The 23989-nt window shown below is 38.3% G+C and overlaps 1 protein-coding gene across 2 annotated transcripts in view; it reads left to right on the top strand.

The window, feature by feature from the left end:
* The window catches only part of ARHGAP20 (Rho GTPase activating protein 20), a 132176-nt gene that overhangs the window by 98275 nt on the left and 9912 nt on the right, over positions 1 to 23989 (top strand). For both annotated transcript variants that reach the window (XM_054440284.2, XM_054440285.2), the window contains exons 8-11: positions 1906 to 1972; positions 4203 to 4391; positions 18891 to 19069; positions 20246 to 20407. In XM_054440284.2, the coding sequence (XP_054296259.1) occupies positions 1906 to 1972; positions 4203 to 4391; positions 18891 to 19069; positions 20246 to 20407 (597 nt within the window). The remainder of the gene's footprint in view (positions 1 to 1905; positions 1973 to 4202; positions 4392 to 18890; positions 19070 to 20245; positions 20408 to 23989) is intronic.

The following is a 23989-nucleotide window of genomic DNA, read 5'->3' as shown; positions in this document are numbered from 1 at the left end:
TTTTCCCCTATATAATTATCCTGTTATTATCCCAAGACTCAATCAGTCTTAGGATGACGAATTCTGAAGAATTTGCTCTATAATAGAATTTTTACATAAAACCATATTAGCTGGCTACAAGTCCTAAGGATGATATGGCTAATACCTCTGATAAATTGGTAAATAAAAAGACAAGCTTTGAATTAGATCATGGATTTGGAGAGCTTTAGTGTGCACACCACATTCTTCCGTGTTTTACTTTTAGCTTTGTACCTTTCTGTTTTCTGTGATAGAGGTGAATTTTTGAGAATTTTAGGAGTGGAGAAGATTAGAACATTTGAGGACGAGGTAGAGGAAAGAGAACTGGAAGACTGTCATCATCACCTTGCTACCAGTTGTATAAACCCCACAGAATGAGTACTTTCATTAAAGGGAATGACTTTCAAAAGGATGATAACTAAAGGAAGCACTTAAAAAACACTATTCCTTGAGTGAGATTATCTGTAAATATGAAAGTACACTGTATATAAGCAAATCTAAATACAATTAATAATACTGTGGAATACTATGGCATGTCTTAAATATGTGTCACGTTACATCATTCAAGGAGCACTGTTTCCAGAGCAATTCATGACACATATTTAAGACATGCCATAGTATTATTAATTTTGTTTAGATTTGCTTATAAACAGTACTATAGTAAGCCCTTTAGAACTCAGGGCAACCAGAATTTGGGATAATCTGATAATTAGTTAAATTTAGTAATATAAATTTGATTACATTTAAAATATATGCAGTGGGTAAAGTAGGCACCTCCATTAATTTCTAAGCTATATGAGTATATTTTGGAAGAAAGTAGATAGTTTTAGAGGTATGTAGAGGAATTACTGACATGATTCATTCTTTTAACTATGCTTTTCCTTTGGATAAAATTATTAATCTCCTCAGACCAAAAAAAACTGTTAATTTAATTAGGAATTGAGACTATTTGGTTATACCAGTTTTAAGGGATTATTATTACAGTGTTTTCAGACACTATATAAAAAGAAAGGATTTTTATTAGATTGGCCTTCCTATTTACAATAAATTTTTTGACTAGGAGGGATGGGGCAGGGAGGAAGTAACAGATAAACTGAGTATGGGGGGTGGAATGGTTTTTATGGTATTGTAAGGGCAGGGCCATGATTTTTTATCAGAAGCTAAAGGTAAGGATATGAAATATTGCCAACAGGCTTACCTGTTCTAGCTTCATTTAAAACATTTCTGTTTTATCCCTCCTAGAGGATTCAGCGAAATCTGTATAATTTAGTATCATTTCTTTCAAGTGGGATTTATAATGATGCTGGATTATAATTCTGCTAGTGAACAATTTTATTGTTTTCTATGACTGGGCCTATTCTCTAGAACAGAATTCTTGTCCTTTCTTTCCCCAGGACTGAACTTGCCTAAACTAAAGCCAGTAGAGGTTGTGCCAATTACTTATCTCCTCAAAGTTTCTTGGTCATTCTCCTGCTCAGAAGCAGCTGAGCTAATAATCAGCCTTTGAGATATTACTTTTTAATCATAGACACAGCAGTGTTTGTGGTTTTCTGGATAATAAGGTTGTCTTTGCAGGGGCATGTTGGAGGTTAAGCCCAATATTCTCTGAGAAGTGGAGGGACATAGCAGAAGTCAGGACTCTAAAGAAGAGATTAGCCTTTAAGAGCCGGAAAGATTGTTTTTCCTTTGCAAAGGGGCCTAGCTATGATTTTACACTCTGTAGGCTACCTATATAGTGAAGGCCTGATTCCACTGCAGTTCATGGATCTCTAACTATCACTGGGTAGGGGACAGGAGGGAGGACACATAACCAAAAAAAAAATGTGTCCTCATTCAAGTATCAAATGTGAAAGATTTATTGTGACATTTAACTCTTTTATCTCTAAGGGCTCTGAGAGAGATTACCAGTTGTGGGTCAATTCTGGCAAAGAGGAGGCTCCATACCCACTCATTGGTAAGTTTTTGCAAAAGTCTAAGATAGCATTGATTGTGTTTTAATTATAATTCTAAGTGTCTCCGAGAATTGGTCATATGGTCCTAAGCTTAAATACTATTAAATATGAAATTTCATGGTGTTCATTTAATAAATATCTATCAAAGATTTACTATGTGCTAGACAAATAATATCTCCTCATTCAAGCAGCTAATGGTATAGTTGGGAAGAGAAATATAAACTTTTCTCTCTGCTTTTTCATTTGACAAACAAGAATTATCCTACCAAACCTTTTTAAATTTTTTTCTAAGAAAGAAATATGTTGGTATTTATTTTTCTCTATACATTTATTTTTCATATTCAGTTTTTAAATTTCCTGTTCCCTTACCTCCTATGTGTCTCTATGGAAGACCACCTAAAATACAACTATGCATCTTAATTCATCAGTGAGTATGTAATACCTGCTATGTACCCAGAACCTTCCTAAGCATCATGAAGAAAATCAGATTTACCCATTTCGACTCCTAAAAGTCTTTATTATCTGCTATTTCAATAACTAAATTATTTTGCTATTTCTCTAGTCAGATTTTCCAGCATTTGTCATGAGGAATTATTGATAAATATGTTACATTTTACCTTATTTAAATCATTAGCTAAAAAATATTTCTTGATCAGTAATTTCATTCAGTGTGGTTAACAGAAATAGAACAATTAAAATAAAGGACCGTATCTTTACCAGATCTTGAGATGATGACGATGTTAATTATGATGATGACAATTTCTGTTAACAATTTTTAAATGCTTGCTACCTGCCAGACATCGTGCAGAGCATATTGTATGCATTATTTCATGTAATTCTTTCATTTATCTATGAGGTCGCAACTGTGTAATTCAGTGTTTGAAGTGATCTTAGTAATCTAAAACCAAACTTTTCTACAAATGTATATACTCAGATTTAGAATACAGAAAGTGATCATGCACAGAGCTAAAGACAAAATTGACTGTATTTCAGGTTTTTAATGTTGTCATTTTTATAATAGTCAATGAGCAATAAAGTTATTAAAAATCAAACACTTGAAATAATTGTTTTAATAAAATATATTAATGAAAACTATGTAGATGGTAACTTTTAGGCTTATGACAGCTACAAGCTTCCTGACTAGCTCTTACTGAAAAACAACAGGACATAGGACATTATTGTCCCATGATTTAGCAGCAATGCTTAATCATTTTAATGTGTTCTGCAAACCTCAATTGTAGATTAGCTGCCGGCTATTTTGATAAATTGATTTTGTTTTATTATTGTCATAGAAGCCTTTTTCTGTCTTAATCTCTGCAAGTTGCCGTAGTACTTGATATTAATGAAACATTGACATTGTATGCCTAGACCAGCTGAAAAGGAAGAGTAAGAGTTCACTGAGTTACATTTAGTGATAAGTCAGGAATAGAAGGGAACTTGCTCTCTGTACTTAAAAAAAATCTACATCAGTGGTATTTGAGGATTACACTAAAAGGATGTAATTAGTTAGAATACTAAAGAGTTAAAATCATGTTGTAGTCAGATGTCCAGGGTTTAGTTTTTATAGTCTGTACATTCCTTTTTGCATCTGTTTCTGTGTTTCTGATCCCCTGCAGTCTTCCTTCTGATTGTTGCCTCTGAACATCAGTCTCAGAGGGCAGCAGTGAGAGGGAAGCATAAATCAAACCAGTTGAGTAACTAACTATATAACTAATAAAAATTAATGAAATGTTTTTAGGCAAATATCTTGTGTTAAATAATATTAATAATAGTGATACTTGACATATATAGATCCTTATACTTCTGTGGTAGGTAGAAAAAAATATTTTAAATCATAGATTTGAGACTGAGCAAGGACATTATTTGCTGAAAATCTATAGATCTAGTTAATGTCAAAGGAGACAATAGAATACCTTTAATTTTCCTTAGATGCACGAATTGGAAAAGTCAGCATTATGGAACTCGCAAACTGATCTGTGCATTCATTCCAAACAAGATAATCTTTAAAGATTTTTTTCTTCTTTTTCTCCCTCCTCCCCTTAAAACTACTTTGGTAGGACCACCTGCATACTGATCTCCAACTGTAAGAGTGTAAATGATCATTCTGTCAAACAAAGGGATTCTTTATGCCAAAAGTCCCAGGAGTAAATTGCAGTACATTCCTATTTTGTAGTACACATGCTAACAGTACCAGTCAGCCTGAAGTCTACATTTAGATTTGTCTCTGTGTAGGGCATGAATATCCATATGGAATTAAAATGAGCCATCTTCGAGACACTGCACTCCTGACACCAGGATCAAAAGACTCCACCACCCCTTTCAACCTCCAAGAGCCCTTCCTTATGGAACAGCTGCCCCGAGAGATGCAGTGCCAGTTCATCCTGAAGCCCAGCCGCCTGGCTGCAGCCCAGCAACTGAGTGGTGAGTTGCTTCTAGCAAAAGTTTTCGTTCCTGAACATAAATTTAGTACAAAGGCAAAGACTCAAACCTCCTGCCAGATGAGGTATTTTTTCTTGGAATTTGCTAAGTATTTTGAAAAGGAAAGATGGACTTTTAGAAGAAGATGGTTTTATAAATCAGCAATAGGCGTGATTGACTAAGAATCAGCAGCTAGTAGCAATACAGTCTGTTCCTTCTTTCTTCACCATTCTTTCCCCTTTAACCTTATTCCTACTGCAGAGTCAAAGGCACTAAGCAGTGTTGCAGGTGCTTCAATGCCTTCTTTGTACTGTAATACACTCCAACTGTGTGTTCTCCCTAAATGGTTGCATTATGAAAAGGAGGCTGTCAATGATGGGTGTCAGAAGATTGTGATGCCCTACCTGGATTCTGGTGCTGATAAGTATGTGAAGACTAAGATGATTTCTACAGAAGTCTCTCCTTAGCCTACTAATCTAATATGAATTCCCTGTGAACATAGCAGTCTCTTACCCACCCCACAATAAAGACTCTGGAATGATAAAAGTGATGTTCAATATAAGAGAACTGTAATTTACCCTAACCCAAGTTTGAGCTTTAAGCTCTGTCTGAAAGGAAGATTGTATAAGCAACAGAAGAAAATTGATACCAAAAGTATGAGTGAGATAGTAGAAAATTGATTGTGAATTTCTGTAGCTACCTTTGTCAATGTGAACCAACTGGGAGACCCATGGATTTGCGTTTTGCAAAGGACCAAACTTGGACCCCAGGTGTAATAAGTTTAAAGGGATGTCATAGACCTTGAGAGATCACTGAGGCTACCTTCCTGCCACTTGACAGATTATTGGCATCATCTGAGTGCCAGGGGAAAGTCTGAAATTCTTCATCTGTGTGTGATTCAACTGATATAGCGTTAATGAAAAATTAGCTCATACTGTTTTTATCTTCATTGCAGAACAACCCTACTTTAAGAAACATTTGTATGTAGCTATCTAAACTTAGAGAAAACAAATTAAATCAGCATTCATTGTAAAGAGTTTTTTTTGCCTTAAGTGTTAATACACTCCAAGATTGTTTTAAACAGAACCTCCTCTAATGCATTTAAAGTTAATTTCTAATTTATATTTCATACTAAAACATATAGTTTCTGAAATAACGACATCAAGAAATTGTAACAGCATTGTGAAACTTATTTTCCTGTTCGCCCCTTTGATTCAAGATTTTGACATTTTATTGGACAAAAAGAGTTGTAACCACCATCTGTTTTCTTCAGCCAGCCTTTGTTCATTCTATTTTTCATCTCTGGAAGCCCAGATTCCTTCTGCTTCTTTCAAACCTACTAAACTCTACCACTTTCTCCATCTGTTAGTCCCCCGTCCATCTTTACTTTCCTCCTTATGCAACTTGAATTCCATGGTTATCATGATCATCCCTGTCTAGCAGAAAAATTGTTTCTTGGACCCTTTTTTCTACATTCCTATACACCTCCTAAAATCTCATCTCTAGATGAACTCTGTGCACTGTTGGAAGAAATCATATAGCATCAAGGCTAGTTGGTATCATTAATGACCAACCTTAATGGGCACTTCATACTGGGTGAGTAGTCTTAACTTTGTTTCTGTGCAGCATTCTTCAACTACTTGAGTCAACTGTCTTATATAAATTTCCAGTCACATGCACATCCAGCCTGTCACTTTCTGTTGATGACCTAGCCTCAAACTTTATACTTTACCGAAGTCATTGGTAAATCAGTAGATCAGTCTATCAGGGACTCCCTCATCTTACCAACATCAGATATACAAATTTACCTTGAATTTGTTAACAGTCATCTCTCTATAATAGTAAATTGAGGTTTTGGACTCTAAAATTTTTCGCTCACCTTGGGTAATTTTGAAAGGGGAACACTGAGATATCATGGTCTTCCATCCACTAAAATGTGAGCTCCATGAAGGCAGGGATTTTGGTCTTTTTTGTTCACTTTTATATCCCCAGTACCTGGAAAACTGCCTGGCATATACAAATAAGTATTCAGTCAATATCTGTTGAGTAAATGAATAATAGGTCTGTTGTTAGCTCATTAAAGATACAAAGGGTATCTTTATAACTAAGCTAAGAAGAATAATAATCTTCTACTCTTCTACCTTTGTACCTGTGTTTTTCAAAACTATTTTTCTGGATCCCTTGTCAATTTTATTTTATAATAATCAGGAATCAGGAATCCTAAGGGTTTTAACCAGTTTTCCTAATGACTTGCTCAACTAAACTGTAGGCATCCTCTGCTTAGTTTCTCTCTATTGGAAGTGAGGCTAGATGATTCCAGCTGTAAATGATTCATGGTAAATGGGATTAGGGATGGAATAACTATAGACCAGTGATGCCAAGGGCCAGCTGAGAGCATCAGAATCGCCTGTGTAAAAAATTACAGGTGAATCACTAATGTTGTTTCTTTTTAAATACAAAAGAATTTGATGAACAACTGCTTTAGAAACCAGTGATTTAGATCAGGGGTCAGCAAACTTTTCCTGTAAGGGGCCAGATAGTAAAATTTTGCAGGTCAGTATTGCAAATCAAGGATATTATGTAAGTGTTATATAACAGGAGAAAAAACGAATTTCCACCAAATTTTATTGATAGAATTCAAAATATAACAATTGAGTACAGTTTTATGTAATACAAATATAATGAGTGAGAAGTGAATTCTTTTGGAGGGATAACATTTCACTTAGTTGGAATTTAAAGTTAGTGATCTAGCCATCAAAATTGAGTACAAACATTCTGATCTATCATAAAATTTTTATATTTCATCTTTGAAAACATATTTTCTCACATAGGTACTGCCAAATACTGATATCATCCTACAAGCATCTAATTTCAGTTGAGCATATGTCTCTTTGATATGGCATTTGTAGAATTTTGTTAGATTCTTCTCTTGATATTTGCCTTTTAGCAATATCATTTCATTGCAGATAATCACTTTCAATTGAAGGTTAGGTGGAAGCTCTTCAGTTGCATAGTGAAATGGATTTTGAGATATGGAAATCACCTTTGCTCTTGCATCGAGGTTGGTAAAACACTACTCAAACTGTAGTTTGAACTCAAAAAACATATCTGCTGTACATTTGTATGTGAATCAAGATCTTGCTTCTTGTAACTTTTGACGGCACAAGAAGTATATAAAGCAGCTTGATATTACTTGTAATTAAACATTCATTGTTTTGAAAATTACTACAGTAAAAACTTTGTATGTAAGCACTGTTTTGCCTGGTAATTTTAGGTTGGATTTATTATGAAACATCATCATATCTACCGCAAAAACTAACTTTCAAAGCCATTTAGTGTCCATTAATAGAGGTTGAAGGCTGTTCTTCTCATTCATAACAAGTTCAATCTGGGCCCTGAGTTCAAAATATCACTATGAAACTTTAGCAGTGCTGAGCCATTGAAATGCTGTGTGATAGCATAATGCAGGCTAATGTTTAGCCTCTATTTTTAACAAAAATTCGCAGAACTGACAATAGTTAAGTCCATGAGAGTAAATGAAGTTTACTGTTGACAGTACTGATCCAGTAACACTTGATAGATTTCCATATTTTTCAGTTAGGACCACTGATCAAAACAATACAATGAATAATCGTAGGTATTAAACACTTCAAATTTTCACAAGCTTTCTAAATTTGTCAAATTACACCTTTTTCTGCTCCACACATTTTCACTACCATGAAATATAACACAGCAGATTCCACTTCAGGTTGTACTGAATTATTGTTTTCTCAAACGCTTTGAAAATATTCTTACCCATAGTTATTCTATGCAGACTATTCAAGGTTAATTCTTCAGTCACTTCAAACTCAGCATCGACTTCTTGACTAAACAACTTAGTGTTATTGGTAACATTTGTCACCTCATCAAGAACCGAGGAAAGTCACTTGCCTTGTTTTTTAGTTTACTATTGATATTGTTCCTAATGCCCTCAACTATTCAATCATCTATTCTCACTAAAAGGCTGATAATCTTAAATCTAGTTTCTCTGGACCCCTTTCTTAATCTACTGCAAGCACACAGATTTAATCAGTTCACCATTGGTAAATAGGTAGATGGCTTTCCTTGGTTAGCTAACAGATGAGCCACTCAGAAACTTAACTTTTATTGTAGCCTCATTTTTATTTTTGTGAGGGAATTCTGCAGTAATGATATATTTCATTTTAAATATTATTTTTCTGATCCATTGCTTTCTTATGAGTTGGGAGCACTGTGATTAACCATTGGTCTGTTAACCATTGACACATATTATATTCTGTAACCACAGCTGTTACTTCATTGCACAGTAAACATAATACTTTGCCATTAGTTCCATAACAAAGTTATCTGCATTTCACTTTGCCTTAAAAATTTAACATTAGAAGAAGTCCACTTTTCTTTTATTGTTTTTACATAATAAGTAATTTTAAAAAAAAGATGTTGTGGTATCCTGATACATGTGGCACTTGAAACAGTCAAGATGTAACAGGGTCACTGCAATTTGTAGTGCCCTGAGCAGCAGTGCAAAGTAATGAGCGCACCACATACCATCTCTGTCACAGCTACTTAACTCTGCTATTGAGTGTGAAGTGAAAGCAGCCATAGACATTACGTGAATGAGTATGGTCATATTCCAGTAAAACTATTCTAGACAGTAAAATTTGATTTTTTTTTTTTTTTGAGATGAAATCTCATTCTTGTCACCCAGGCTGGAGTACAATGGCACGATCTTGGCTCACTGCAACCTCCACCTCCCGGGTTCAAGCGATTCTCCTATATCAGCCTCCCGAGCAGCTGGGATTACATGCGCCTGCCACCAAATACAAAAATTAGTATTTTTTGTATTTTTAGTAGAGATGGGGTTTCACCATGTTGGCCAAACTGGTCTCGAACTCCTGACCTCAGGCAATCCACCCGCCTCGGCCTCCCAAAGTGCTGGGATTACAGGCATGAACCACCATGCCTGGCCTAAAGTTTAAATTCCATATAATTTTTATGTGTTACTACATATTATTCTTTTGAATTTTTTTCAACTTTTTAAAAATATAAAAGCCATTCTTAGCTCACAAGTTATCCAAAGGGAGGTGGCAAGCCAGATTTAGTCCAGGGAGCATAGTTTGTGCCCTCTGATTGAATGATTAAAATATGTGTAATTAAAAACATGCCAGCTAAAGACTCTATATTCTACCAGACTTTATAACAGAGCTCATACAAGTGACAGAGCCATCTTATTTGACTTGTCTTCATTCCTTTGCCTGTTACATCTTTGCCATGTTCTAATTTGAGCAAGAGTATCTTCATGCTCCCTTGTTCACATGCATACCAGCTATTAACCTGACTTCTAATGGGGAAAAATGAGCTAATACTTCTTTTTTGGCACATAGTATAAACATAGAATTTTGCCTTATTTACCAAGTGCCAGTTGGTATAGTCAGAATCTTTCATACTTGTTTGTGGCCTGTATATTTAAAATGCACAGAATTCATAAATTCTTAAATTGCTTAGTCCTAGGAAATGGGTATTTTACATAGTCTCTCATGTGGAAAATCATGTCTTGTTTTCTCCCCTGGAAACAAAGGGTTAAAATCTAATGATTTCTGTTAGAATATTGTCTGAGAACAATATTTTATTTTTAAACTAAATGTAAAGCGTTCTCTAATTAGCTTTCAGAAAATATCCCTGTTAACCAGCATAACCATCAGTGAGATAGTCATTGCCAATCTGTTTTTCAAATTTTTGCCTCAGTGTAGAGAAGTCCTCCTAGTAAATAGCCTTACACTGAAAACATAACAGCAATAGATCTTTCAGAAGGCCCCCTCTGAGACTTAGATCTGTAACTCATCTTTGGAATGGTTGATCCCCAGTGGGAAAGCTCTAGTGTTAATTGTGGAGGTTCAAGATATAGACATTCAAAGGCCCAACTCACATGTTACTGTTACAGGTTACTGTTACTGTTATATGTTACTGTTACAACACCTTGGGGTTGTCACTTTTCTGGCCAGAAATCTCTGTGGACAGTGACGCATTTGCCCAAGATTTGCTCAGGCCACTGGGTTCATTCCACCCACTTGGCCTTGCAGGCTGCATTTGGCTCTTACTACTGGCCTGGATCCCATGCCTGCCAGAGGCAAGTCAGGTGTGGAGTGGCGAGGGGTGTGTGAGCGAGCATGGGGCCTGGCCACTGCACACAGTCAGACATACCAGCTGCTGCAGTGGAGCGGACAGCTCCACGTGCCTGCATGGGTGCTGGCTGTCTGTGAGGCTGCAGCGAGACCAGGCACACCACCAGCAGCTTCCATGGCTGGCACTAGGGAACACAGTGGTGCCCAGAAGCTTGGAGATGCCAGGAACTGCAGGGACCCAAAGTGGGAGTCACAGCCCTGCTCAGGGAGCTCCCAGGTCTGGGCTTCCCAAAGGGCCACAGCTCTTATCTCCTTCTCTTCACCCACAGCATGGTGAACAAGGGGCATGTTTCAGCCCTGTTTGTGTTACCACTCTTTCAGCCTCGCCATTCAGCGAGTCCCAAGTTCTCATCCGTGACCAGGAAGAATGAGGTACACAGACAAGTGAAGGGTTAGCAAGATGAAGAGGAGCTTTATTGAGCAATATAACAGCTCAGAGGAGACCCACAGGGGGCAGCTCCTTTCTGCAGCCAGGGTGCCCTGTCAAGTGTTCAGCTCCTAGCAAAGAGGGTAGCTCCCCTCTGCAGGCAGGTCATCCCATCAGATGATGTCCAACTCCTAGCAGAGAGGGTAGCTCCTCCCTGTAGTTGGTTGTTTCATCATCTATGCAGCTTTCAGAGAGGAGGCCCTGGAGTGGGTAGCTCCTCTCTGCAGGCTCGTCATCCTCACATCTGCAGCTCTCAGCAGAAAGGAGGCCCTGGAGTGAGTAGTCCTCTCTGCAGCTGGTTGTCAGGACATCTGCTCAGCTCTGGCTGAGCCTAGGGGTTTTATGGGCCTCAGAGGGGAGGAAAAGCATGCTTATTTGTCCATGGGCAGCCATGGGCAGACCCAGAAAAAGCACCACAAGTTCCCACTCCAGTCCACAGGACTGGCAGCCCAGCCCCCAGCTTTCGGGCCCTCCCTGGCCTAAAAGTAGGCCTCACCAGGGACTCACCCCCTTCTGCCCAGGAACCTTTCTGCCTCCTGCTGCTGTTCTTGGCACCCAGGCTATAGGTGCAAAGGGGCACCTGCTGGCCAGCACCGAGCTGCATCAGCCCCCGATCAGCTTCCCTCCTATGCTCATTGGCACCCAAAGTCCAGAGCAGTCCAAGGCACCAGGGGGCTGGCATGTCAGCACTGCCCCAAGTGTTTGCACAACCCGGCTGGGCTGCAACAGCACTTGGACTCACCCAACTTTGCACCATGATCAGAGCAGGTGCCAACAGCAGGGAGAAGCCAGGCAATGGTAGCAGGCACTTCTGAGCCTGTGAGGGCAGGGGTGGCCTTAAGGGCCCCCAAGAGTACAGAAATGTCTATGTCTACAGTCGCAGTTTGGTTCGCTACAGCTGTGTTGGAGAATGGGGCTCTGCATGTTCCATGGAGCAAGAGGCCTGGGTCTGCAGCCATGACTTGGGTGACTGGAGCTACACCTGGGAGGGCAGGGCTCCTACCTGTCCCTACACAAGAGCACAGGGAGGCCTGGTCTATAGCCATGACTTGGACAGCTGCAGCTCCTGGGAGGGCAAGGCTCCTACCTTCTGTGTGGAGCAGGAAGCTCAGGCCTGCAACCACAACTTAGATGGCTGCACCTCCACCCGGGAGGGCAGGGCTCCCACCTGCTCCCAGGTCTTGAGAGTCCAGGGGTGTCAGGGTCCACAGCCATGGCTTGGGTGTCTGCAGTGGCACGCAGGGACCTCCCACCCCAACTCAGAAGGGGCAGGGCTCCTGCTTGTCCCCAGCCCCTGCCAGCTTCATGAATCCTGCAGCCCTGGCCACGCCTCCCCACTACAGCCAGTGTGATGGCAGCAGCCACTCCAGACAGCCCGCTGCTGCCATCATTACTTCTAGGAAATCTTTGTTCCTTCAGGCAGGTAGCACTTTATACACATCTCTAGTGTAACACATTTAAAAAATCACATTATGATTATCTGTTTATATAATCTACTTGTCTCTTTAGACAATGACCTTCTTAAGACCTGGGAACTCATCCCAGGGCTTAGTCTAGTGTATAGAACAGAGTAGAAATTAAATGAAAGATTGAATGGCTTACTCAACCCTAGTATGGAAAAACTTGAGTGGAATGGAAGAGTTCTGGAATTAAATGGAATCTTTGTGAGTGTAGTCTGAAGTAGTTCTTGGAGTTCCAGTCTGTCCTGAACTCCCAGCTCTATGCCCAAAGTAGGTTCACTTTCCACACCTGCTTCAGACCTACGACTGAACTGGAATTAAACTTTTATGGTGGCTGGTAAAATATGGGATACATGTTTTTTTCTGTTTACCCTGTATTCACCTCTGTGTTTTCTACTCTAGGGAAAAAAAAAAAAAGGTGGGGATATTCTTAATTTGGGGAGTTACATGGCCGGAGTAGAATTTCTAACATTTTTTGTTGTTATGATTATTATTATATAAACACAAAGTTTTAAGAACTGTAATTTTTAACATTCAGTTATCTAATTTAAGCACATAAACACACTAACTTGAATCTTGCCAGGGACATTTAGGAAAGCTAGATTTACTTGAATTTAGTTTGCTTTACATTTACATCCCTCATTTCTTATAGCAATAGCATGTTTTTTCATTAGCCTTTGTGACATTTAGAAAGTAAGATCTGTGCATTAAAAGCTCTGTAAGAAAGTAAACTTTAATGAAATTTTTTTCTCTCAGTGCCAGAGGAATTCTGAACACTCAGGTTGAATGCCATGTGTATATATAGCAAAACGCATGGCTACAGCTGAGAGTATGATAAAGTAAAAGACTCAATTTCTACTTTATCCTCTGTCAACACTCATAGGGTAGCTGAGTATATAACTTTTTGATAGAGCATTCTTCTTAAATGTGTGAAAGCTAAAAAATCAAATGTTTTTATTTTGATTGTTTTAGAAATAATAAAATCAGGGCTGGGTACAGTGGCTCACGCCTGTAATCCTAGCACTTTGGGAGGCCAAGGCAGGGCTTGCTTGAGCCCAGGGGTTTGAGACTAGCCTGGGCAAACATAGTGAGACCTCATCTCTAAAAAAATAATAATAATAAATAAAAATCAAGTAAATGTGAGCAAACCAAGACTGAGCACAAATACTCAACATATATATTCACATATATATTAAACACATATTTGCATAGATTGACCTTGCTAGACATACAGGAACCCCTTCCTGGACTTCAGAAAAGGTTTAGTTTCCTTTTCTGTTTTTTTTTTTTTTTTTATACTTTAAGTTTTAGGGTACATGTGCACAACGTGCAGGCTTGTAACATATGTATACACGTGCCATGTTGGTGTGCTGCACCCATCAACTCGTCATTTAGCATTAGGTATATCTCCTAATGCTATCCCTCCCCCCTCTCCCCACCCCACAACAGTCTCTGGTGTGTGATGTTCCCCTTCCTGGGTCCATGTGTTCTCATTGTTCAATTCCCACCTATGAGTGAGAATATGCAGTGTTTGATTTTTTGTCCTTGCGATAGTTTGCTGAGAATGATGGTTTCCAGTTTCATCCATGTCCCTACAGAGGGCATGAACTCATCATTTTTTATGGCTGCATAGTATTCCATGGTGTATATGTGCCACATTTTCTTAATCCAGTCTATCATTGTTGGACATTTGGGTTGGTTCCAAGTCTTTGCTATTGTGAATAGTGCTGCAATAAACATACGTGTGCATGTGTCTTTATAGCAGCATGATTTATAGTCCTTTGGGTATATACCCAGTAATGGGATGGCTGGGTCAAATGGTATTTCTAGTTCTAGATGCCTGAGGAATCACCAGACTGACTTCCACAATGGTTGAACTAGTTTACAGTCCCACGAACAGTGTAAAAGTATTCCTATTTCTCCACATCCTCTCTAGCACCTGTTGTTTCCTGACTTTTTAATGATCACCATTCTAACTGGTGTGAGATGGTATCTCATTGTGGTTTTGATTTGCATTTCTCTGATGGCCATTGATGATGAGCATTTTTTCATGTGTCTTTTGGCTGCATAAATGTCTTCTTTTGAGAAGTGTCTGTTCATATCCTTCACCCACTTTTTGATGGGGTTTTTTTTTCTTGTAAATTTGAGTTCATTGTAGATTCTGGATATTAGCCCTTGGTCAGATGAGTAGGTTGCAAAAATTTTCTCCCATTTTGTAGGTTGCCTGTCCACTCTGATAGTAGTTTCTTTTGCTGTGCAGAAGCTCTTCAGTTTAATTAGATCCCATTTGTCAATTTTGGCCCTTGTTGCCATTGCTTTTGGTGTTTTAGATATGAAGTCCTTGCCCATGCCTATGTCCTGAATGGTATTGCCTAGGTTTTCTTCTAGGGTTTTTATGGTTTTAGGTCTAACATGTAAGTCTTTAATCCATCTTGAATTAATCTTTGTATAAGGTGTCAGGAAGGGATCCAGTTTCAGCTTTCTACATATGGCTAGCCAGTTTTCCCAGCACCATTTATTAAATAGGGAATCCTTTCCCCATTTCTTGTTTTTGTCAGGTTTTTCAAAGATCAGATAGTTATAGACAGGCAGCATTATTTCTGAGGGCTCTCTGTTCTGTTCCATTGGTCTATATCTGTGTTTTGGTACCAGTACCATGCTGTTTTGGTTACTGTAGCCTTGTAGTATAGTTTGAAGTCAGGTAGTGTGATGCCTCCAGCTTTGTTCTTTTGGCTTAGGACTGACTTGGCGATGCGGGCTCTTTTTTGGTTCCATATAAACTTTAAAGTAGTTTTTTCCAGTTCTGTGAAGAAAGTCATTGGTAGCTTGATGAGGATGGCATTGAATCTATAAATTACCTTGGGCAGTATGGCCATTTTCACGATATTGATTCTTCCTACCCATGAGCATGGGATGTTCTTCCATTTGTTTGTATCCTCTTTTATTTCATTGAGCAGTGGTTTGTAGTTCTCCTTGAAGAGGTCCTTCACATCCCTTTTAAGTTGGATTCCTAGGTATTTTATTCTCTTTGAAGCAATTGTGAATGGGAGTTCACTCATGATTTGGCTGTTTGTCTGTTATTGGTGTATAAGAATGCTTGTGATTTATGTACATTGATTTTGTATCCTGAGACTTTGCTGAAGTTGCTTATCAGCTTAAGGAGATTTTGGGCTGAGACAATGGGGTTTTCTAGATATACAATCATGTAATCTGCAAACAGGGACAATTTGACTTCCTCTTTTCCTAATTGAATACCCTTTATTTCCTTCTCCTGCCTGATTGCCCTGGCCAGAACTTCCAACACTATGTTGAATAGGAGTGGTGAGAGAGGACATCCCTGTCTTGTGCCAGTTTTCAAAGGGAATGCTTCCAGTTTTTGCCCATTCAGTATGATATTGGCTGTGGGTTTGTCATACATAGCTCTTATTATTCTGAGATATGTCTCATCAAAACCTAATTTATTGAGAGTTTTTAGCATGAAGGGTTGTTGAATTTTGTCAAAGGCCTTTTCTGCATCTATTGAGATAATCATGTGGTTTTTGTCTTTGGTTCTGTTTATATGCTGGATTACATTTATTGATTTTCGTATGTTGAACCAGCCTTGCATCCCAGGGATGAGGCCCACTTGATCATGGTGGATAAGCTTTTTGATGTGCTGCTGGATTCGGTTTGCCAGTATTTTATTGAGGATTTTTGCATCAATGTTCATCAAAGATATTGGTCTAAAATTCTCTTATTTGGTTGTGTCTCTGCCCGGCTTTGGTATCAGGATGATGCTGGCCTCATAAAATGAGTTAGGGAGGATTCCCTCTTTTTCTATTGATTGGAATAGTTTCAGAAGGAATGGTACCAGCTCCTCCTTGTACCTCTGGTAGAATTTGGCTGTGAATCCATCTGGTACTGGACTTTTTTTGGTTGGTCCTTTTCCGTTTTTGTTTTGTTTTTTTTAAATAATGGAGGTTGAGAATGTCAGAGCAGGAAGAAACTGCTTTACTTAAGTGGAGTATTTGTATTCCTTCATATCCGGATACCTGCTGAAGGCTGTGAAACCACAAGGAGAGTAGGTGCAGAGAGGTTGTCCTCTTTGTGGGGAGGAGATTGGTATCTTGACAGCGTTCATCAAGATCACTGTGACAAAGTAGTACTTTTCATAGATTATCCTATACAATCCTTTCAATAAGCCTTTGAGGGCTAATTCATATCCTTTACATTTTAAGGTTGAGGAAAGAAAAGAGGTTAAGTAACTTGGTCCAAATAAGTGTCTGAACTGGGAGTGCAGAGAGGCTCCTGACTCTAGAGCCAAGAAGGTTTACATACCTGTGTGTGTACACTGATGATGCGTTTGCTGTATTTCAAGGAAGTGATGTGTAGATGATGATCTTAAGTCCATTTTGTAAAATGTTACTTATCTATCCTCCCACAACTTGGCTTTTTAAATATTTAGTTAAGTAGTTTATTCTAAGGAAATAAAATGCTAAGGTAGCCAAACAATATAGAAGACTTCTTTGGAATTAACATGTCTAATTCCACTGAAATGACAAGACTGCTGACTGTGTCCTTGAAAAGATCAACCCTTCAGTATTTCATTATCAGGGAATGTTGGGAACATCTCCGTGTAAGTTTAGTTTGGTGTCATAAGAACAGTGCCACACAGCCAGTCTAATTACCAATTCTCGTGCAGTCTCACTGGAGAAAATGGAGTCAAACCATGAGTGGGTACTGCCTAGGCATTATGGCTCCCCAAATCTCAGTTCTGTCAACCTTAATTGCAAACTGTTTTGAATCTGCCTGCATGAATGCAAGCTTCAGGGGTTAGCCAGAGATGTGGGCAGAATTTATATATAATATTTAGGGCTCCCACTATCAGGCTTTCTTCTTTCTGGGATCCCCCCTCACTTTCCAGCTGTGGGTACCTCTGTCTCCCTTCTCTAGTTCTTCAAGCCAGTAAGAGTACAGGTTTCTTCTCAACTTTTAGTCACCCCCATTACCCGGGGGCCTGCTCTCAGTCTAAAAGCTGTAAGATTAGAAAACTCACCCAGTGCTATGCCATTCCCTTCATCCAAGTGTCACACTTTGACCTCTATATCTACCTTCTTTTGCTCACTCTTTAGTGCCTTCAGCTAGGTTTATTTTGGTTGGTTTTCCAGAGTTTATAGTTGTTACTTGTGTGTATCTGTTGGGAAGAGGGGACAGAGAGGTCAGCCACTTTTAATAAAGAGCTTTTTATGTATTAAATCATAAGCAAACCTGTTAAACTTCATGTTAAAAGTAGACACAAATGACACCAAAAACATTTTGGCACTATGGTATAAAACCATACCTTACTGTTGACCTTTCTTCTGCCTGTTCTTTTTCATGTTGTCTTTTTCTACTTAAATCCCTCCTCAATTTCAATTATTGTTTAATAATGATTTAGTGAGTACTCACTAGATGGAAGGCACTATGCCAGATGCTCTATCTGTTAAAATCTTGTTCATTCAAAATCCAAGTCAAATGCAAACACCCCCAAGATCACCCCCTCCCTCTTATTGACCAGATGTGATTTACTTTTCTCTGAATGCTTTTAGTACTTTGTTCCTACCTCATGACATTATATTTATTAACATACTTGCTTTTCTCCCCCTCCCCCCCGACTGATGAAGTAGATTATAAACTTCATCAGTAAGGGCAAGTCTCACTCATGTTTGTGTCCATCCATGCTTCCTTAAACATACTTTAAAGTGAAGAACTGAAAAGAAACATAAAAGTCTACAGTTGCAAAGAAAGGAAAACACTTTAGGACATTAGCTTCCTGTGTTCTCAAGAGGAGAGAGTAGGATGTCAGATACTAAAGCATTCTTTATTTCTAAAGAACATCTTAACAGAGAAAACTCCTCTCCTCTTTCTTCTCCTCCCCTCGTCCCTTCTCTTCCTTCTTCCTTTTTCTTCCTCCTTTTCCCTTTCAATCTTGTCCTTCTCTTACTCCTACTTCCCCTTCCACCTTTATTTTCCCTTTCTTTTTTCTCAGTATTTAACTATAGTCTTATTTAAACTTTTCGTATGCTTAGTCTCATCTTTAAAATGGGAAAATAAATGGGTTTGTATGAAACGCTTTTTGCTTTTAGTTGTTACAGTTCAATAAGGGAGTCTTTCACCTTTGAAAATGTAGTGCCAAAACTCTAGTAAACAGACCAGTGATGTCCAAAAGTTGGATGGGAGAAGAACCCAAACATTTGATTCTTCCTTCATTGATTCGTCTTTCATTTGTAAGATACCATAATGAAATTTTATAGGTTGAATTGTCAATGACAAAAGCCATCTATTAGCATCTTTTTCTCTTTGAGCCATAGCAACAAACATACCATAAAATGGAAATTATAGAAATAAGATTAAGTGAATGAAACTCACTTTTCTAATAAGCTCACTTCTTCCTTAGATTCAGGTCATAAGACATTTAAAAGGAGAAGATCTATCATAAACTGGGCCTTCTGGCGAGGTTCTAGCACTCACCTGGACAACTTGCCCACATCGCCAACATCACCTATGCCAGGACAGCTCTTTGGAATTTCTCTGCCAGATATTTGTGAGAATGACAATCTGCCCAAACCTGTCTTGGTAAGGCTCATTTTGGTCTGTAAACTGATGGGAAAGGGTGTTTGGGAAAGGAGAGCTCTGTGAGGTAAATCTGTCCCCAAATGGAAAAATTATAGACATCACTGTCTTTGGCTAAGAATCTTCATTATTATTCCTCCAAATAACAAAATCTGATTTAGCTACTGTGAAATCAGAAGGAAGACATAATAGGAAGAGATAACCTAGGAAAGAGCCATGTAAGCTTTCTCAGATAAAGCAGAATTTGCCCTGCAGACAGAGAATTCACATTATTCCTCACAAATCCTTTCTTGAACGTCACATTGTTCTCAACGTCTTCTTTGATCATTGTAGCAACAGAAACTACTCAATCCTACAGTTAGGTTTTTAAATCCGTTTTATTTATATTTCAAGTGCTCACGCATAAAGATACATTCCCTGGCATTTATTTATCTTTTGTATATAAAGTGGGTCAGATGAAAGCCACTGGGTTTATATTATCTCCAGTTGATATTTTAAATAATCACTGCTAAGCAGTATTGAGTCTCCAGTATCCTTCAAGCACTATACTAGGTATATGGCATTTTATACTATATTATGCATCTATAAATGCCAGACACTTGTCTAGCCACTTTATTTATTCTTCACAACAAATTTTGGGGATATTTGTTATCATGTCATCATCCCACCCCTTTACAAATTGTTTTAAAGCCTCAGTACTGTACTCAATGTTACACAATACACAGTAACCAAGTGGCATAACTAGGTTTTGAATCCCATGGATTGCTTGTCTTCAAAACCCATTCTCTTCTTACACTGTAAGCAGGACATAGTGATAGAAAGCAAAATTAAAGAACACTTAAAATTCACTCTCTGAGCAATTTTTAGGAATATAATACATTATTAACTATAATCATAATGTTATATAATAGATCATGTGACCTTATTCCTCCTAACTGAAATTTTGTATCCTTTGACCAACATCTCCCCAACCTCACCACCACCCCCAGCCCCTGGTAACCACTCTTCCACTCTCCAAAAAGGTGACTTTAATTTTTCCAGCCATTTGTTTAGCTCCAATCCTTCAGTGCTTTTACCCTAGCACACCCTAGCCTCTGGCATCCAAAGAGGGCAAGTATACATTCCCTTATTTGTGTGTGTGAAGTGTCATTTTGTTTATTTTCCTTTGCTTCCCCATAGGATATGCTTTTCTTTCTTAATCAAAAAGGACCTCTCACCAAAGGTATCTTCAGGCAATCAGCCAATGTGAAATCCTGCAGAGAACTAAAAGAGAAATTGAATTCTGGAGTCGAAGTACACCTAGACTGTGAATCTATTTTTGTGATAGCATCTGTCTTAAAGGTAAGAAGAGTCATCCCTTTATCTACCCCATGGTGTAGCTCTAGAGAAAGAGGGTGTTTTACTTTTTCATTATGAACATTGTTCCTATTTGCAAAGACCCATAATAGATTTATTAACATAATTTTTAACACTAAAAAGTGTTATAAAAACATTTCACAAAGTCAACATTGGACTAAAGCTACCACTGATGATATGACGTATCAAATATGCTTTTTAAATTTTTTATCCCACACTAATCTCATCTTTACTTCTGCCACTCCATGTAAAAAATAAAAATTTTAAGTTTAAAAGATCAAAAAACACATGTATACCAAAACAGACATTGTGCTTATGATTTCCTCACTATCTTACTACCTTCTTAATGAAGGCAGTTTTCAAATATAAACATTAGACATTTGAAAATAGTTAAAGAAGTTTGCCATAATAAACATTTGCCTCACAATTGAAATAAAAAATTGCTGAGATTACTGAAAATTCCATTTATTTTCATAATCATCATGACTTCCATTGTCCTCTAGTGCCTTTTCCTTTTTTTTTTTTTTTTGAGACGGGGTCTCACTCTGTCGCCCAGACTGGAGTGCAGTGGCATGATCGCGGCTCACTGCAACCTCCACCTCCCGGGTTCAAGTAATTCTCCTTGCCTCAGCCTCCCGAGTAGCTGGGATTACAAGTATGCACTACCAGGTCCAGCTAATTTTTGTATTTTTAGTACAGATGGGGTTTCACCATGTTGGCCCGGCTGGTCTCTAATTCCTGACCTCAGGTGATCTGCCTGCCTCAGCCTCCCAGAGAGCTGGGATAATAGGCGTGAGCCACCGCACCCAGCCTAATGCCTTTTACTTTAAAAGTGGAGTAGGAACGACTTCAGCATCTAAGTTTTCCTTTACTTTTACCACACTTGGCATTCTTTGTGGTTCTTAACACTTTACCCATTGTTATTTAAGTCACATCCATAGTTACAGAGATAGAGAGTTCTAAAATGTTTTCTGCCCACACATTCTTGGAAATGCTCTACATTTTTGGAAACACCTACAGTCAAAATGAGCTGTAAGCAGAGCTTTTGACCTTAGCAGTATCTTCTGCAGACCTGTGTCAGGCTCCTACCTCCCAAAGGATTGGAATGCACCAGAGCTAGGGGTTGAGACAAGGCCCCAGCCTGTATCTCAGGCTGAAACATGAAAACCAAGCTAAGGAAAATATGGTGAAGAAGATTCTTGCATACCTCTACTCCAGCTGAGTGCCCAGGTGCTTACAGAATGTTACTTCATGACTTTATATACAATCAGATTTTCTGGATAAATAAGCCATATCTGCTCTTAAACCCTGCTATAGATTTTTGCAATTAGATACCATGCAAGAGAACTGGAGGGTTGAGGCTAAGGTCATCTCATCTGTTTTGCACAGGGTTTATAATTACTCTTCAGTCCTGGAACACAATAAAAATATATATATGTAAAATACAAATATACATATGTAAAAATATGTAGCCAGATATATATATGCCAAGGTTTTTTATGCATGATAAATTTTTCTTTTATATATATATCTCAGTTTACAAAGGTAAAGCTTGTGGGTTTTTTTGTTTTTTTGAGTTGGGGTCTCGCTCTGTTGCCCAGGCTGGAGTGCAGTGGCGCGATCTCGGCTCACTGCAACTTCACCTCCCGGGTTCACGCCATTCTCCTGCCTCAGCCTCCTGAGTAGCTGGGACTACAGGTGCCTGCCACCAAGCCTGCTAATTTTCTTGTATTTTTAGTAGAGATGGGGTTTCACTGTGTTAGCCAGGATGGTTTCGATCTCCTGACCTCGTGATCCGCCCGCCTCGGCCTCCCAAGCTTGTGTTTTAAAACAATTTTCTTTAACAACCAAGAATGTCTGCAGAAAAAAAAAATTCTTACTATGCTATTCTTCATAGCATTACACTTCTTAAAATTTTGTGCTAAACTATTGATGCTATTGCAAAGAGGCATGGTTCTAGAAGAGTTAAATTATGTTTCAAATTGCAGAAATATTTGTCCAAAAATAACCAAAAGGCAAAAAATGATCCAAATGATTGAAAAGCCTAGTTAAATGTGTTCCAAGTAATTAACATTTTATCGTATGTTTTACCCCCTTTTCTTCCAAGTGGTTGCAGAAAGGGAGATAATTTTTAGCAAAAGTTTTCAAGCTTTTGTTTTATTTCTTCTTTTTAAATCTGTTTTGAAGTGGTACTTTTTTTCACTTAAACTTGTATTTAAGCAAAACCAGCGTAAGTTATAGCTTAACTCTTCAAACTATAATTGGATAAAAATTGCTGAAGACACTATAACTTTGATCCATCAAACCTTTGAGGAAAAGTTCATATTTAATCCTGCAGTATCTCATCTCAGATGACTTTGAGGGTCCTGCTGATGGCCTTGGCTCTGGTTTTGCAGGAGAGGAGACATTCAACTAAGTGCTGTGAGCTGGTGATTGCAGTGCAGAATCGGCTTTCACATCCTTCTCAGCTGTGATGATGGTTGTATTTCATAACTTGTTATTCCAGCTGTGGGAGAGTTCATTGAGATGTTACGAGTTATTATCTTTCAAGTGTAGGTTTAAGATGTTAATGATGTTTTTCTTCAAGACAGATCATAAGTTTGTTTTCCACTGAGATTTAAAAAGAGAGCTATTGTCCCTACCACATTTTGAAATAACAGATTTTGCTTCTTCTAAATCTAACTTCTAAAGTGGGTACAGCAGCTAAAATTAGTCTGGAATTATGAAAATTCCATCACTTTACCCAAAAAGAGGTAACTTTTGTAATGATATACCTGAATCACAAGCATGCAGGCACATTTCTGCTAGAAGATATAATAGAACAGAAGAAGACTTTGAATTAGTCAATCTTCCTTCTTGTTAAACATTCTAATAAAAAAAAGGATAGTAATAAAGTGACATGACTACAAAGAGGCTTTTCAAATTATCTTAAAATCTCAGTTACAGTTGATTGGCCTTCTCTTGGCTCCCATTAATATTCGGCCATATGCAATATAGCAGCAGTTCACTAATGTCCTCTACTATGGCTAGGACTGTGCTTGGCATTGACATGTACAAAGAAGGGTCTGTCCCTACCCTGGAGGAGCTCATAAGCAAGTGGGGAAGATGCCCACATAATCAGCTAATTGTAACAATAAGTTATCACAGCTTCTATATTACTGTTATAAACATGATATCTAAGTAACAAGTTGTGTGTTGCCTTCAATAAGGCACATAGATAAAATTATTGATTTGGTTTAGCAAGAGTTAAAATTCCCCAATTGCAGACTTTCACCTGTCTTCATGTTGTAAGCAGGAAATTGCAAGAGGGTAGCCAACCATGTGTATGGTACTTAAACACGATGTTGAGTTTACTCTGCCTAAAGTTTACTAAGGTGGAGATCAGACTGCAAGCTTGACCTTGGTAGTGCCATACCAAAAGCAAGAGAGACAGTTGGCCTAGAATCAACTCTGTAGGACCAGGACAAGAACCAAATTTTGTTATTTTTAAGCTTTTTGTAAACAAAAGCCAAACAACAAAAGCTAAACAACAAACGAACTTGATCATAACCTGTTTGTGTCATAGTT

The sequence above is a fragment of the Pongo pygmaeus genome, chromosome 9 (assembly GCF_028885625.2).
Source record: "Pongo pygmaeus isolate AG05252 chromosome 9, NHGRI_mPonPyg2-v2.0_pri, whole genome shotgun sequence".
In the NCBI taxonomy this organism is placed as follows: domain Eukaryota; kingdom Metazoa; phylum Chordata; class Mammalia; order Primates; family Hominidae; genus Pongo; species Pongo pygmaeus.
The sequence above is the reverse complement of the archived record's forward strand: the minus strand, read 5'-3'. Positions and strand labels throughout refer to the sequence as shown.